The sequence below is a fragment of the Triplophysa dalaica genome, chromosome 5, assembly GCF_015846415.1.
Source record: "Triplophysa dalaica isolate WHDGS20190420 chromosome 5, ASM1584641v1, whole genome shotgun sequence".
Classification (NCBI taxonomy): domain Eukaryota; kingdom Metazoa; phylum Chordata; class Actinopteri; order Cypriniformes; family Nemacheilidae; genus Triplophysa; species Triplophysa dalaica.
Genome location: NC_079546.1, coordinates 20,191,734 through 20,206,871, shown reverse-complemented (window position 1 = coordinate 20,206,871; position 15,138 = coordinate 20,191,734). Strand labels below are relative to the sequence as shown.

Here is a 15,138-nt window from a genome sequence, read left to right as displayed (position 1 = left end):
AAAGTTTTTGTATTATGTACTAAGTACAATATCTGAAAACGCTAGAAAATAAATAACCTAGATTTGTTTTGTAGTTATTTGCATAGTGCTTTCTATTTTACTAGATCAAATATTAATTTAGTTTTCATAATATCTACATAATTAATATATGTTCATTTTGAAACCAACACTTAGGCACAAAGTGTACTTTTTATTTCAAATATACATTATTTTTCAGGATTTAAATGAATACAAAATAAAGTCTCACATTACTTATATGAACAAAGATTTCAACAAAACACACTCAAACAGAACATATTTTACACATTTTAATAGATGTATATGTGAATATTTGCAACAGGAATAACCATGTTAACACCTCATTTTGAGTTCTGTTTATTATGACGACAGTAAGACTGGTGGAAAATATACAAATAAGAAGGAAATGAAATATGAAAATAAGTCTTCCTACAGAAAAACCCAAATGATGTGAGGTGCTGAAGATCAGATGTAATATAATGACATATAAACACACAGAGAGAGAGAAACAGCAGCAGATTCAGGAGAGAAACACACAAGAGATGAAAAGTAAGAACTATTTACATTCTCATTTCTATTAATATTATCCTTTTGATATGACTCTGTTTTATAAACATTGTATCTAAAAATAACTTCTAATGAAACTTTATCAAGAAACTGACTTTCTGTAGAAATACACTAAGTGATGGAAATGTTGACATTTAACTTCATTGACATTTATAGATTTAAACTTTTATGTCATATGACTCACAGATTGATTTGATTTTAAATGTTGCAATTTAATTTGTTTCTGACACCAAACTTGTGAACAAACAGAAGTTTAACATTTGAGCTTTTCAATGTGTTTCTTCCTCAGAAATGGCTCAGATTCTATATTTCAGTCTTCTTGTCATTGGTGAGTTTGTGTTTCTGCTTTTATGTTTGATTTAAATGTCAGGAGAATTGACACCAGAGTTATCCGTCTGTTTATTAATAACTGTTCTATTGAAGAAAAAGAGGCATTTTATAATAATTACTTTATGAAATATATCACACCAACAATCTAAGGCAATGTGTCCAAAAGACGTCTTTTCTGCGTCTGTGTTGATGTTGAATAGATGTCCCTTTAGGGGCCAAAAGTGAAAGGTTTTACTTCTTCTATTTATGACATCTTCTGAACATCAAAAAATTGAGGGACTGTTTTGCTGTCATAAATGTGCATTATTAACACACTATTACAGGTAACAAAAGAAAGTAAAGAATTAACAATGTTAAGAGAATAACTAAAGTAAACACTAAACACTATTAGGGTTCATGTTTTCTTCAGTGTTTGTGTTTGTTATCAGCAGGTGTTCATCATTAATGATCAATCGTGACTTCATTAATCATTTTAATTATCTCATTAACTTTAACTCTGCTTCAGTGTTACTTTTTAACTCTCTGAGTGAAAATTTTATAAACACTAAAAGTGTTCATTTAACAATGGAGGTTTTGCTGTGTGCTTAGTGAACATTCACGCCTTGCACGGCGGCACCATTGTGCTGCACAGATGTACCAGGAGACGCGCGGTCATTAGACAACCGATCGTGATTTCCAAAAGGCATATATTCCCCTTCAGAGTCAGAATCGGCAAATAACATTCACAACAGATCCTCACGCTACAACCTTTTATTAGCCATTTGGTGACTTTCTCTCACAAATCTCACAATTTACTCTGATGCTCTGAACGGAACTGCTTCCACTTCAATGACACTATAGCTCACTTGCTCTGCTATTTGCTCGAACACTTTGAATAGGAACATGACGTCATTTTGGTCTAGAATCGAAGTGGCACATGTCTGACATCTAGTGATATGCGACACAAATGAAATATTACACCATATTAGGATCTACAGCCTATTTCATTAAGTATGACATCTTGTCGCAATTCTGCGACTTTGCCGCTTAGAGGGTTAAGTTAGATTTAGTTTTATTTCAACAAACCAGCATTATTGTGATCAGTGTTTTAATGTTAGGTGTTCATTGGCGAGCCATGTATGTTGAAATATGTTTGTTGTGGAAAAGTCTGGGATCCAGTGGGATCATATGATGGTGATGATTTTGAAATGATGATATAACCTTTATGAAATCACAGAAACAACTTTACCTCTTGTGTTGTTGATTTGTGAATATTGTGTGACGGTACAATGAGTACATTACAGAAAAAGTAATGTTTTAATAAATTTGTTGTAAAAAATTATATAAATAGAAGAAACTGCTATGAAACATATTAAGCTTTCATAACTCTTGGAGAAGCTTCTAGTTCATTCATGTAAATTACTTTAATAAAATACTTTAAAATGTAGTATTATTTTTATTGAGACAATAAGAGTTCAACACTCATCATAAAATCCTCATCAATGGTGACAATCATCAAACCAATTCTGATCAACTGCAATGCATGCTGGGAGTTATCAATTAGTTTTGTACTATGATGTTACCCAGGATGCACTGTAGCATGAAGTGTTCATATGTTATCTGTTCAGTGATTTCTGAGCTAAGGTCTTTTGATACCAACTTACACCCCCTGCACAATAAATGAACATGATAGAAAACATATGGCTGATGATGAATCAGAGAGTAAAACCTCATATTAATCTCCACTTTAGAGATAATCCTCATATTTATCATGAAAACATTATATATCTAATATTACTACTGTAAATCTATATTTATTTATTATGAGATCTTCAACTTTAAAAAATCTTCTAGAAATGTTTTCTGTGTTTTTATATATTGTGATATTAACATATTTTAATGACAGTATATTTATTGTACAAAATATACTTTTTTTATTCTTTATAATCAACAAAAAATTGTACAAACTTTGCTAAAGTGATTATTTTGTAATAGTATTTGCTTAAACATTGTTAAAGTCATATTGTTTTATAAGTATTTGTATCATTACTGTATTCACCTACTGTAATGTAAATGTACATATATATGATTTTTAAACACAATTGACCCCTTATGATTTATTTTCACACAGAATCTGTCGCTCCATACATTTTAATACAAACATATATATTTTTCTTCAATCATACATTATGTGTGTAGTGAAAAGCACATTTCTTCTGAAGGTGTGCCTTTAGTCTCGATGTACCTACAACACACTGTGATCAACTTAAAAATTATATTATTATGCAGGATAAAATGACTCGTCTTAAAACTAAACACATAATGTTACAAAACTTACAACAACCAGAATAAAGTTTTTAAGCTTTTACTTTTTTCCATAATGTTACCACGAGGCTGGCGGTCCACAGAGAGCAGAAATGTGTCATAAAGTTAGTGAAAACAAAGTCCCCTGTTTAGAAAGATCATACGATTGTTTAGTTTTACTGTCACTCAAAATGAATCTCTTATTGATTTACAATGACTTTATTCATGGTTTCATTCATAGCTAGACCTCTACGTCAGAGCAGTGACTGTTCAGCGGATGACATCACAGTATCACAATAGCAGACTGCTCCGTTCTCTCTAACTACTCTCATGATACTTTACAGTCAAACACTGAGCAGCGCTGCAGGAGGTCAAACAGACCTGTTCTAATGGAAAAAAGACTTTATTTTTATTAAAAATAATATCTGCCAGTTTTAAAATATTTTACCTCATTTTTGTTCATCTCTGAGGGTCTAGAGGACCCTGAGGGTTCATTATTGGTTAGTTGAGACTATGATGGGGAAATGAACAATGTAGTTAAGACTGTTTCCCAAGTCGTAGTTATTCTGTAAGAGATCAATCGTTTGAATCAAGTTGGTTCAGTAATCTAGTTGATGACGTCACACATGTGGTGGAGTAATGATGTCTACTAATAAATACATTCAGATCGATTTAATGTCAAATTATTGCTGTAAATAACATACATTGCTTTAACAGCGACTTTTGTTATCTTACTGTTGTTATCTGTGATTTTTTTTCACAATATGTCATTTAGAGTAATCTGAGGGTGAGTGAATAATAACAGAATTGTCCCTTTAAGAGCAGTTGTTAAGTGATTTCATATTGATGACATCACATCTAAGAAATAACCATCATCACTTCATCCCACTGGATTTTGTCTTCATTATTTTCATTTTAAATTGATATTGATTCTATACCTTAAAAATTGATAAATCAACAGTTTTTTATCAAATATATTCAAAATATATTATTTAAACCAGGAGTTTTACTATTCAACACTTACTAGAAAAAGCAAATAAGCCCAAATCAACCTTCTCCAAAACGTCTCTGTATGTCAAAAAAAAAGAAAAAACATAAAAAATGATGGTTTATTTCAACTCATCGTTGCATCAGAAATGGATAAACTCAACTGCTTGGTTTAAATTAACCCACAAATGTTTAGATTTGACCAGACAATGAGTTAAACAACCCAGCATAGACTGGGTCAAAATGAACACATTTGTGTTTTACAATAATGTAAATAACCCATTGTTTTTTAGAGTGATGGGACACTATTAGGAAATAAAACAAAACACATTTTATTCTTAGAGGTAGAAGCAGTTAGGGATAAAAGACTCAAATGTTTTTTTAAATATCAACGAATCACGCTGTAAAATATTTGTAGTAGATAAAGTCAGTGCATTATATTGCTTATAGTGAAAAAAATGGTCCAAACTTGTAAATAAAAACTTTTTTGTTGAATAGACAAAATATTTGGTATTCACTGCCATTGACGAGTTATTATGGAGATCAGTGTTTGTACTGTTGTACAGCAGGTGGCGCTATTACACACCTTTGAGGAAAAAGTACAGAATCCCAGAACCTAGAACGTATATGTTTTATACGGAATCTTTGACAAAAAACTTTAATTATCTCAACTGTTTAATCAGAGTGATGAATTTCTGAAGAAACCTACCCACATCTATGGAGTGATAAAAAACGAACAAATGAAGATAGAAGAATACGGTTTCTTTTGTTTAAAAGCTGAGACTCTGTTCTTTCATTTGACATATTGTTCAGTGATCTTTTATTTACAAAAAATTTACTGTGAGCAATTAAAATTGGGTGAAAATGTTTAAAATCGCTGGCGTAGGCTGGCAACTTTTTTTTAAAGAGGCTGGTGGCGAATGAGTTAACAAACAAGGGTTTCGAAATGTCCTCATGATTGAGTTTCGGGATTTCAATGTTCAGGTCTAAGTGCACAATAAAGAGTTATTATTGCTAATGATGGTGAAGTAAAGATGAGAAAGTAGAATAAAATCTAATTGATATGAGTTGAATAGATTAGAGATTGAAATCAAACAGCACAGAATATATTGCACACTTTAAAAAAATTAAGTTGGTTAAAAAAAAAAATAGGTGGCTTAGTGGTTAGCACGTTCGCCTCACACCTCCAAGGTTGGGGGTTCGATTCCTGCTTCTGACTTGTGTGTGTGTGGAGTTTGCATGTTCTCCCCGTGCCTCGGGGGTTTCCTCCGGGTACTCCGGTTTCCTCCCCTGGTCCAAAGACATGCATGGTAGGTTGATTGGTATCTCTGGAAAAAATTGTCCGTAGGGTGTGAGTGCGTGAGTGAATGAGTGAGTGTGTGTGTGTGTGTGAGTGTGTCTCCATCCAGGGTGTATCATGCCTTGATGCCCAATGACTCCCGAGATAGGCGCAGGCTCCCCGTGACCCGAGGTAGTTCGGATAAGCGGTAGAAAATGGAATGGAATGGAAAAAATAAAATATTTTATTATAATTTTATTACCAGCTCAGAAATCTTACTGCATGAGTTGACTTATTTTTCTTGTTTTCTGTTTTATTTTTAAGTAAATGTGATTTGATTCCAAGTCGCCGACTCGAGCGCTCATCTCTGTGAGACAATAACAGACTAAAATCTGTCAGAATCTGCTTCTTCATTACAAACTCTGTGTCAGTAAATGATGATTGTGTGGTGTCAGCACACTCCTGCTTAGATCAGCTCTGAGTGAATGTGTTTGAATAAAAACTCTCTCTTTCAGCTCTCTGTTCATTATCTGAAGGCATTCAGCGCCGCTATCACTATATAAACATTAATAAGACCTGGACTGAAGCTCAGAGATACTGCAGAGAGAACTACACAGATCTGGCCACAGTCAACAACATCAATGACATGAACGAGCTGAAGAAGATTGTGAATAACAGTCAGGTGTATATCTGGATTGGACTGAAGAGAACAGATGTTTATAAATGGAAGTGGTCTCTGGGTGATCCTGTGAAATATCTGAACTGGGAAACTGAACCATCAACTGACACAAATAATTGTGCTGTTATGAGAAATGGAACATGGCATCAGCAGAAGTGTAAAGATAATCTGGGATTCATCTGCTACAATGGTGAGTGACAGCAAACCTTCACTTCACAAAACATGATCATAAGACAACAATAATAAACATCACAGTTAAGAAACAGAACACATGTGGGTCAGATGAACAGGTTGGAGCTGAACTCTACAGGTTTGGACACTTCTGATTTAAACAAATACACAAAGACAGTCAATGTAACACAGTAGCATCAATACATCCAGGGGTGGGCATGCATTTCAAATACTTAACCCTTAATATCCACATGGCCCATGGGCGGGTCATCACTAAATATTTGTTCTAATTCAGTTGAAACTCACCATCATGATGATCAGTGTTTCCTTGAGTTAGGCTCTTGACTCTTGATGTTTATTTTGCCATTCTGTAACTCTATGGTTTCAAAGTTTATTTGTTTTGCAAATGCAAATATAAATCAAATCAAATATTGTTGGTCTGTGAAATAATCCTCATTTCGTTTAATTTATCTTGAAAGAACATAATAGTGTGGTATTATTTTGATGTGAAAAAATTATTTCATGCAAAATTAAAATTATACCACAGAATCACACAGACATGAAGAATCAATATTTGAATCTCAACAATGGTGAAAAACAACAACAACAAAAAACATCATGCTTCAATGCAGACTGGGAGTCATAAATGAGTTTTGAACTAGGATGTTACCCAGCATGCATTGCATCATGAAGTTTTGTTGTTATTGTTTGTTACCGTAGGCCCTGTACATGTTAAGGGTTAAGGATTCTGTATTTGAAATACATGCCCACCCCTGAAAACATCTGATTCACTTCTCATCTGTGACTTCAGGTGTTTCAAAGGATTTCATTATCTGTCAATCACAGACTTTCCTTCTCAGCTGTGGTGAGTTCTCTGAGTTTCATCATTTACATGTTCACTGATTTAAAGGCCACATAACATGATGAGAAAATAAAGATTTGTCAAACACAATTGTCTGTAATGTGACTTTTTATCAACAGATCAGGGATTTATTAAAGTCCTTTCAGCCAATTATGGGCTTACAGACCGACAGACCTGCTCTACTGGAAGACCAGATAACCAGACCTCAAATGTTCAGTGCAGTCTGAACACATCTCTAACGGTGGCCACTCGGTGAGACCAGAAAACATTATTAAAGAGTTATCAGATATTATCACATCATCTTTATATATTTTTTCTGTTTTTTGTATTTATTGTCACAGATGTGATGGAGAAACTAATTGTTCTATGGTTGTGAAGAATGCAGTTTTCACTGATCCTTGTTCTGGAACTTACAAATACCTGAATGTGTCTTATGAGTGTGTTGAAGCACCACCAAGTGAGTTTTACACCCAACTGACACCAAACCTTATAAAACACTTTAGAGTGTAAAGTTCCAAAAAATAGTACAGAGTTGAGTTAAAGATCACAAAGTGTGATGGATGTGGACACGTCTATAAAGACACAACTGGATACTCTGACCGAACAAACCCAGAAATTATGAGTACATTTAAATGTTTAGTTTAATAATCAAAATTATAGCGTTTGCATGAAACAAAACTTTAATGTCACTAGTTTAAATGAACTTGAAGTGAAATTACAGAAAAACATACACTTGTAAAGAATTGCTGTATTAGACTAATTGTGACAGATGCGTTTTTGCAGTTATATTTTTTAATTTATAAAGCTCAATACAAATATTTATGCCATATTACAATACAATTATTAAACAGATGTATTAGTGTTCAAAAAGCATTCTTTTAACAAAAGAGAAAAGTAAAAGAGAAACAAATGTATATATTAATACTACATGAAAGAGTGAGGGTCCTAATCTAATAACAAAAACATATCCAACATAGACACAAAATTGAGGTCATTATTATTTGTTGTAATCCTAAAAGAAGTTATCAGTGTTCTTACATCATTGAATCAACAATTGAAATGTGGTGTAACTTTGAGGAAATCAAATGAATTTCTAGTAAAGGCACATTTCAGCAGAGGCGGACAATCCTGGTGCCATAAAGTAAAAGTCCTGCCATATTTTTGTTTCACCCATGAACTCAGCAGCTGATTTCACCAGCGGAGGAACCAAAACATTCCTTTCAAGTCACAAGCAAGTCTCAAGTCCTCAAAGAGTTAATGTTAATGAGATCATTAAGTGAGTAATTAAATGATGATTGAGCATTAGTGATGAACACCTGCTGTAATTGAGATGTTGACGTTTTATTGGTTATATGATGTCACCATCATGGAGATCAGTGTTTGCTTTTGTTGGACTCTTGACCCTATAGTTAGATTTTGCACTGTATCAGTTCATGTACTGTTATAAAGCAGAGAGATCAGTTCTGTGACGTGTGTAATTCTTCACTTATTTTATATGAAGAGTTGATCTAACACTGAAATGTTTACAGGCGAGATATTTCTTTTAGATCATAATCATGTTAATGTTTAGCATAATGAACCCAGTACACTCGTTGTTTAAACGAACTGTTTATCTAAAAGAATCATTGAGAAAATTCATTAGCAACAAAGCTCATGCTAAATTAAAACTTCTAGACAGACATCAAGAACCAACATATGAAGCTCAACAATGGTGATGCTCAACAAAATGCTTCAAGCTGCAATGCATGAAAAACTCCCATCATGCAATGCAGTATGACTTATAATTGTCACCACTGTTGAGGTTCATATGATAAATGTTCATGTCTAAAAGACTGATCCCAATATTGAAGCTTTATTGTGCAATTGATTTAGGAGGTTTTTATATCCAAATGCAGATCATAAACCTAGAGAGATTTAAACCAGAAATACAAACTATTCAGTTCCTTCAAGATTTGATTCAGCATTGAACAAATGTTTACCATGAAAAAAATATTGTAATTATTTAAGAAGCAAGTATCTTTGAATAAATAAGCCATTTATATAACGCTCGGTTGTGTATTCCTGTACACCTAAAGTGCTTTATAACCATAAGTGGGGAGTCTGTGAGAACACCAGTGTGCTCACGACATACCAGCATTCGGTTGAGAGAAGAGACAGAAAAAGACCCACAACCTATTACTGAATGACTCAAGAGCACAACTAAAGCAAACACTGACCACAATTATGGTGAAAATGTTTTTTCAGCTGATGTCATCCAAGGCTGTGGCTGAAGTCAGTTGTAGTTCTTGTGTTTCTCTTTTCTTCAGTGATGTTGATTGTTAACAGCAGGTGTTCATCACTCAATCATCATTAAATTACTCACTTAATCATCTCATTAACATTAACTCTTTGAGGACTTGAGATTTGACTTGAGACTTGGCTTTTGACTTGAAAGGAATGTTTTGGTTCCTCCGCTGGTGAAATCAGCTGCTGAGTTCATGGGTGAAACAAAAATATGGCAGGACTTTTACTCTTTGGCCCCAGGATTGTCCACCTCTTCATTTCAGAGGTGTGATTTGAACAGTAAGAGTCATTTGTTTCTGATCATTTACATTTATCCTCATCAGTGATGTCCTGGATTAAGTACATTGCTTCTACAGTAAGACCAAAACAAAGTGTGATGATGCTTTCATAACTGACAAAATACACTTCTTACTTTAAGTTCATATTTAACGTTTATTGGAGACGTTTTTAAAGTAAATGAATGAAATGGGTTAACAGATGATGAAAAGGATGAAACCTAGAGTCATTCTGAATTGTTGACTTCAGTTAATCTGTAGGCCGATAGTTTTTAAGCATCTGTGCCTGTATAGTAAACAGCAGCTTCAGCAACCAATTGTCAAGACCTTTCAGAACGCCCATTTCTCCAACCTACTCAAACTCATACTAGGAAAACATGAACAATAAGAAGAAAAACCCTCATCGTGTTTAGTGTTTCCTTCAGTGGACTTCTTGACTCTTGTTCTCTTATATTAATGTGTTTTATGCTTAGATGTGATTGTGTGTTTTATTGTAAATGTAGTCAGTTTGTGTTGATGACATGCTGTTCTGGAACAAAACAAGTTGAGTATTAATTTTAGAGGAAAATATGTTCCTGTAGATTGACATCTGAACTGTAAGTGTAATGAGAATGAATAAAAATCATGAGACTTGAATCTTTATTTTCTTCAACAGACAGCAGTAAATCATACATCATTAATACTTCTAATAGAACATGGAGTGAAGCTCAGAGTTTCTGCAGACAGTATCATACTGATCTGACTAGTGTGAGGAACCAGACTGACAATCAACTGATCCACAACATCATTAATAATACTGAGACATCTGTCTGGATTGGTCTGTTCAGAGACTGGTGGGAGTGGTCAGATAACACTGACTCCGCCTTCAGATACTGGGACTCTGGTCAACCTGATAATTCTGGTTCTGAAAATTCTACAGCAACCAAAGTGAATAAGGAGGGGAAATGGCATGATGTATCTTGCAGTGACTCTCACACTTTTGTGTGTCATGAAGGTGAGTTAATAAAAGTCAATGTGTGTGTTTGACAACAGAAGTTTCTTCATGATGAAACTGATCTCAGTTCAGTCTCAGTGTTTGTGTTTTGTTCTCATGTTCAGTTGTTTGTGTTTATTGTGTGTTCAGATGAGCTGATATTGATCCAGAAGAATCTGAGCTGGACTGAAGCTGTGAGATACTGCAGAGAGAATCATGTGGATCTGGTTTCAGTTGATTCAGAGAAGATTCAGCTCTGGGTGACATCAGTGGTTCATCAGGCCTGGACTGCTGAGGTGTGGCTGGGGTTACGTCACTCCTGCTCTGTGGGGATCTGGTTCTGGGTGAATGGAGAGATTGTGTGTTATGATCATTGGGCTCCGGGGAATGAAACAGCAGTGGACGACTGTGAGCGTGATGTGAGATCTGGAGCGGTTCAGTCTGGAGGAGATTATCTCTGGATCAGCCTTCCTGGATCTAAACAACTAAACTTCATCTGCAGAAGAAAAGAGAAATAAACAGATATTAAACAGATATAAGTCTTTCACTTCCTGATAAACAACCATTTTTCTTCCTTTGTTCATTCTCTGGTTTTCCTTTTTTGTTTTGTTTTGTTTAGGAATAGGGTTCATCTAAAGGCACACTACAAATACAAACTTGCATCAAACTTTCATGACTCCCAGCATGCATTGCAGTTGATCTGAATTAGTTTGATGATTGTCACCATTGTTGAGGTTTGTGTTACGAGTGTTGATGTTTAAGTGTGTCTGACAGAGAACCTGTATAGGCTTGCGTAGTATATTTTTGTTTTACATCTTTGTAAACTTTTACATTAGTTCTCTAAGGAAGATTCTTTATTTTAATATTGATTGACTGTCATGTTTAGCAACATCTTTTACTTTGTCAAGAGCTCAACTAAAGGAAACTCTGATGAAAATGTTTGTTCAATGTTTATTCAACATTAATTGCAAATGGATTCAATGCCATTAACATTGAAAAATCAACATTTTCTAACATTATTTTAATGATTTTTTTGCTGTCAGGGAACACTTTTATTGCTTCATATGTGATTTGTTAATATTCAGAGTTCTTATCTTATGACTCTTATTTTGGATAATATATCATTTAAGTGAATTATTAACAGTTGATAGTGATGTGTGTTTGTTTACTGCTTAAGCTCTTTCAGCAATGAAAATGAAATATAAAAATGAAATCTGGTGAAGGTTGACTTTAATTCTGTGTGTGTTGGATTCATGTAATGGTGATGGATCAGTTCAAATAAACTCTAATATACAGACAGTATTTTCTCTCCTGACTTTTCACTTCATCTGCAATCATAACAGTTATTAATAATGTTTAGATTTAATCAATGAAGGTGTTAGATACTGACTATCTGAATAAATGCTGAAAACTAGACATCATTTGTTTTTATACACATTAATAAATGCAGGAATGAGCAGAATCACTCAGTGATGTGGTCTCAACAAAACAAGAGGTGTAACACACTGACCCCAAGTGGACAACAAGACTAAAATCATTAATCCTACACTGTAAAAAATCCCTATGAAATTAACAGTAAAATCCTGTTATCAGAAAGTGTCCGTAAAAAATACGGAGAAACACTGTAAAATTGTCTGTAAAATTAACAGCAAAAATTACATTATTTTTACGGAAAAATCCTGTAAAAAATGCTGTAGTTTTCTGTAGTTTTCACAGAGAAAATACGGCTACACTGTAAAAAATGTTCCGTCAATTTTACGGAAAAATACCGGCAGCTGTGGTTGCCAGTAAAATTCCGTAAAAAATACCGGAAAAGAACGTAAACAGTCTTGCAGTTTAAAACTTCAGGGCACAAACTTCAAGATGTGAATGAACTTAATACATTTGATTCTTTTATATTAACAACATTTCTTTATAGAAAATTAAAACTTGGTCCAAATGCATAAAAGTGATAACATTACATTTACTTAATTTATTTCTTTGTAATTCATTATTAAAGTCACTTTTAAACAAAGCATCATGCAAACATGACATCAGAATATCTTTGTCTGACCTTGAGTTAAACACAGACTCCACTCTTCAGCTTAGTGGTGACCCACAAAACATTTAATATCAGAAAAGAAAAGAGAAAATACAAATTCCGTAGTTTTTACGGAAAAATACCGGCAGCTGTGGTTACCAGCAAACTACCGTAAAATTACGGGAACATCCTGTTTTTATTCATCCAATCAATTCGCAGTGGAAAACATGAGGCACACCCACTATTCATCTTGTAAATACGTCAGAATACTGAAGACGATCATCACTTCTGCTTCACAGGGACTGCAGCATAACAGCCATGACATGATGTTTTATTGGTGTATTAAAGTCACCGTTATTGTGATCAGTGTTTGCTTTAGTTGGCCTCTTTCAGCCGTCATGAATACGTTTACAGTTTTCTTTGTGCTGCTGTGACATTGTTTTATATAAAACATAGTTTTGTAGCACATCAAATGAAAGTGTGATTAGGTATTTACTCTTTATCTAGGATGTTCTTTAATTACTTATTGTATTTTTTGTTACAAACGCCTCAATGAATCTACTTTTAAAAGTAACATTTCCTGCAATTGTCAATATATAAAGTATTTGAACCATTAAAAAGTTTGCATTTTGTCTTTGACTCAGACATCAAAATTCAGTGTATGAATCTCAACAGTGGTGACTAACAAATGAAAAGCTTACAGCCGCAATGCATGCTGGGAGTCATTAATGAGTTTTGTGCTTTGATAATACCCAGAATGCATTGCGTTTATCTTTAGAGGTTTTTTCAGTTGTCACCATTGTTGAGACAAACTGTTATATTCTTGATGTCTGCTAGAACATTTATCATGTGTTAGATGTGCTGTTAAAGACTTTCAGTATATTAATTAATTTCAGTCAATATCATAAATGAGGACAACAAGTAACTTTAAAGCACTATCTACACTCTTGAACATGTACTTACTCACCAACACAAGCTTTATCTGAGCTTTCCACCCACCTGAGTCAGTGTGTTTCAACTCATAGATGTCAATACTGGGAAAAGACTTCTTCACATGGAAAGCAAATGTTCAAGACCACAACTAAAGCAAATACTCTTCACCATAATGGTGACTCAACAAAACCATCAACATGTAAACTTGTGTTCATTTTCAATTAGAACTTTTGTAGACATTCAACAGAAATAAAGTGACAGTGGTGTCTGTAAGTGAAGGTGATAAAAGTGTTTGTGGAGTTGAAAAAAAACTCCTTGTGAAAACTTTGGAATTTCACTGTTCATTTCCCAGAGAATTTGACAGTGTTATCCGTATTTTATAAACGTTTTTTGACAACAGTTTTCTCTGTGAAAACTACAGAATTTCACTGTTAATTTCACAGCATTTTTTTACAGGGTTTTTCCGTAAAAACAATGGAATTTTTGCTGTTAATTTTACAGACAATTGTACAGTGTTTTTCTGTATTTATTTACGGACACTTTCTGATAACAGTTTTTTTGTGTGAAAACAACAGGATTTTACCGTTAATTTCACAGGCATTTTTTACAGTGTAAATGTTTTGTGGGTCACCACTAAGCTGAAGAGTGGAGTCTCTGTTTAACTCAAGGTCAGGCAAAGATATTCTGATGTCATGCTGCATGTTGCTTTATTTAAAAGTGACTTTAATAATAAATTACAAAGAAATAAATTAAGTAAATGTAATGTTATCACTTTTATGCATTTCGACCAAGTTTTCATTTTCTATAAAGAAATGTTGTTGATATAAAATACTCAAATGTATTAAGTTCATTCACTGTTTGAAGTTTGTGCCCTGAAGTTTTAAACTGCAAAGCTGTTTACATTCTTTTCCTGTATTTTTTACGGAATTTTACGGGCAACCACAGCTGCCGGTATTTTTTCGTAAAAATGACGGAACATTTTTTACAGTGTACCTTTTGCATAATGCAGATCTCACATTGCAGTTTGGCCCATTAATTCACACATGGACAATGCGTTATGAAAGCAAGCACAGTTACTTTAAGAGGTGTATTCGATCAAGTAAAATCTTCAAAAACATCACAAAATCACTTTCAGAGAGGCATCAATTGCTGCAGGCTTACCAAAGCAGGGGTAATGTGTTCTCCCCTGAGGATATTATGACCTGCTCTACAAGGTTTTACCCTCAGTTCTATGATAGCCAGTTGAAGGATGCGTTGAAAGCATTTAAGTTGTCAACACCAAATGCGGTAGTAGCAGTCAAAATTACTGTGCGAGGCACATCTTATGCAAATGGAGAGCTAATTCTTGGAATGATTGTGTGCATTGTAGTCAAAGAACAAAACATTGTACTTCTTGTTCTTAGACAGAAAAGAGCATGTCTTGATCCAGATCTCGGTGTAAATGAAGTAGATAGTGATCCTTTTCTATGCAAAAGACT

The 15,138-nt window shown here is 34.0% G+C and overlaps 1 protein-coding gene across 1 annotated transcript; it reads left to right on the top strand.

The window, feature by feature from the left end:
• The first annotated feature begins 876 nt into the window (after positions 1-876).
• LOC130421475 (C-type mannose receptor 2-like) lies at positions 877-11,270 on the top strand. Its single transcript, XM_056749361.1, has 3 exons — positions 877-913; positions 5,980-6,333; positions 10,858-11,270. The coding sequence occupies exons 1-3, from the start codon at positions 877-879 to the stop codon at positions 11,223-11,225; spliced, it is 759 nt and encodes a 252-aa protein (XP_056605339.1). The 3' UTR covers positions 11,226-11,270.
• Positions 11,271-15,138: the final 3,868 nt, after the last annotated feature.

Excerpts from the sequence above, each read along its gene's own strand:
- LOC130421475 (XM_056749361.1), top strand. The coding sequence starts at position 877 with ATGGCTCAGATTCTATATTTCAGTCTTCTTGTCATTG. Across the intron at positions 914-5,979 it reads TTTCAGTCTTCTTGTCATTG|CTCTCTGTTCATTATCTGAA; the intron begins GTGAGTTTGTGT and ends TCTCTCTTTCAG. Across the intron at positions 6,334-10,857 it reads GGGATTCATCTGCTACAATG|ATGAGCTGATATTGATCCAG; the intron begins GTGAGTGACAGC and ends TTGTGTGTTCAG.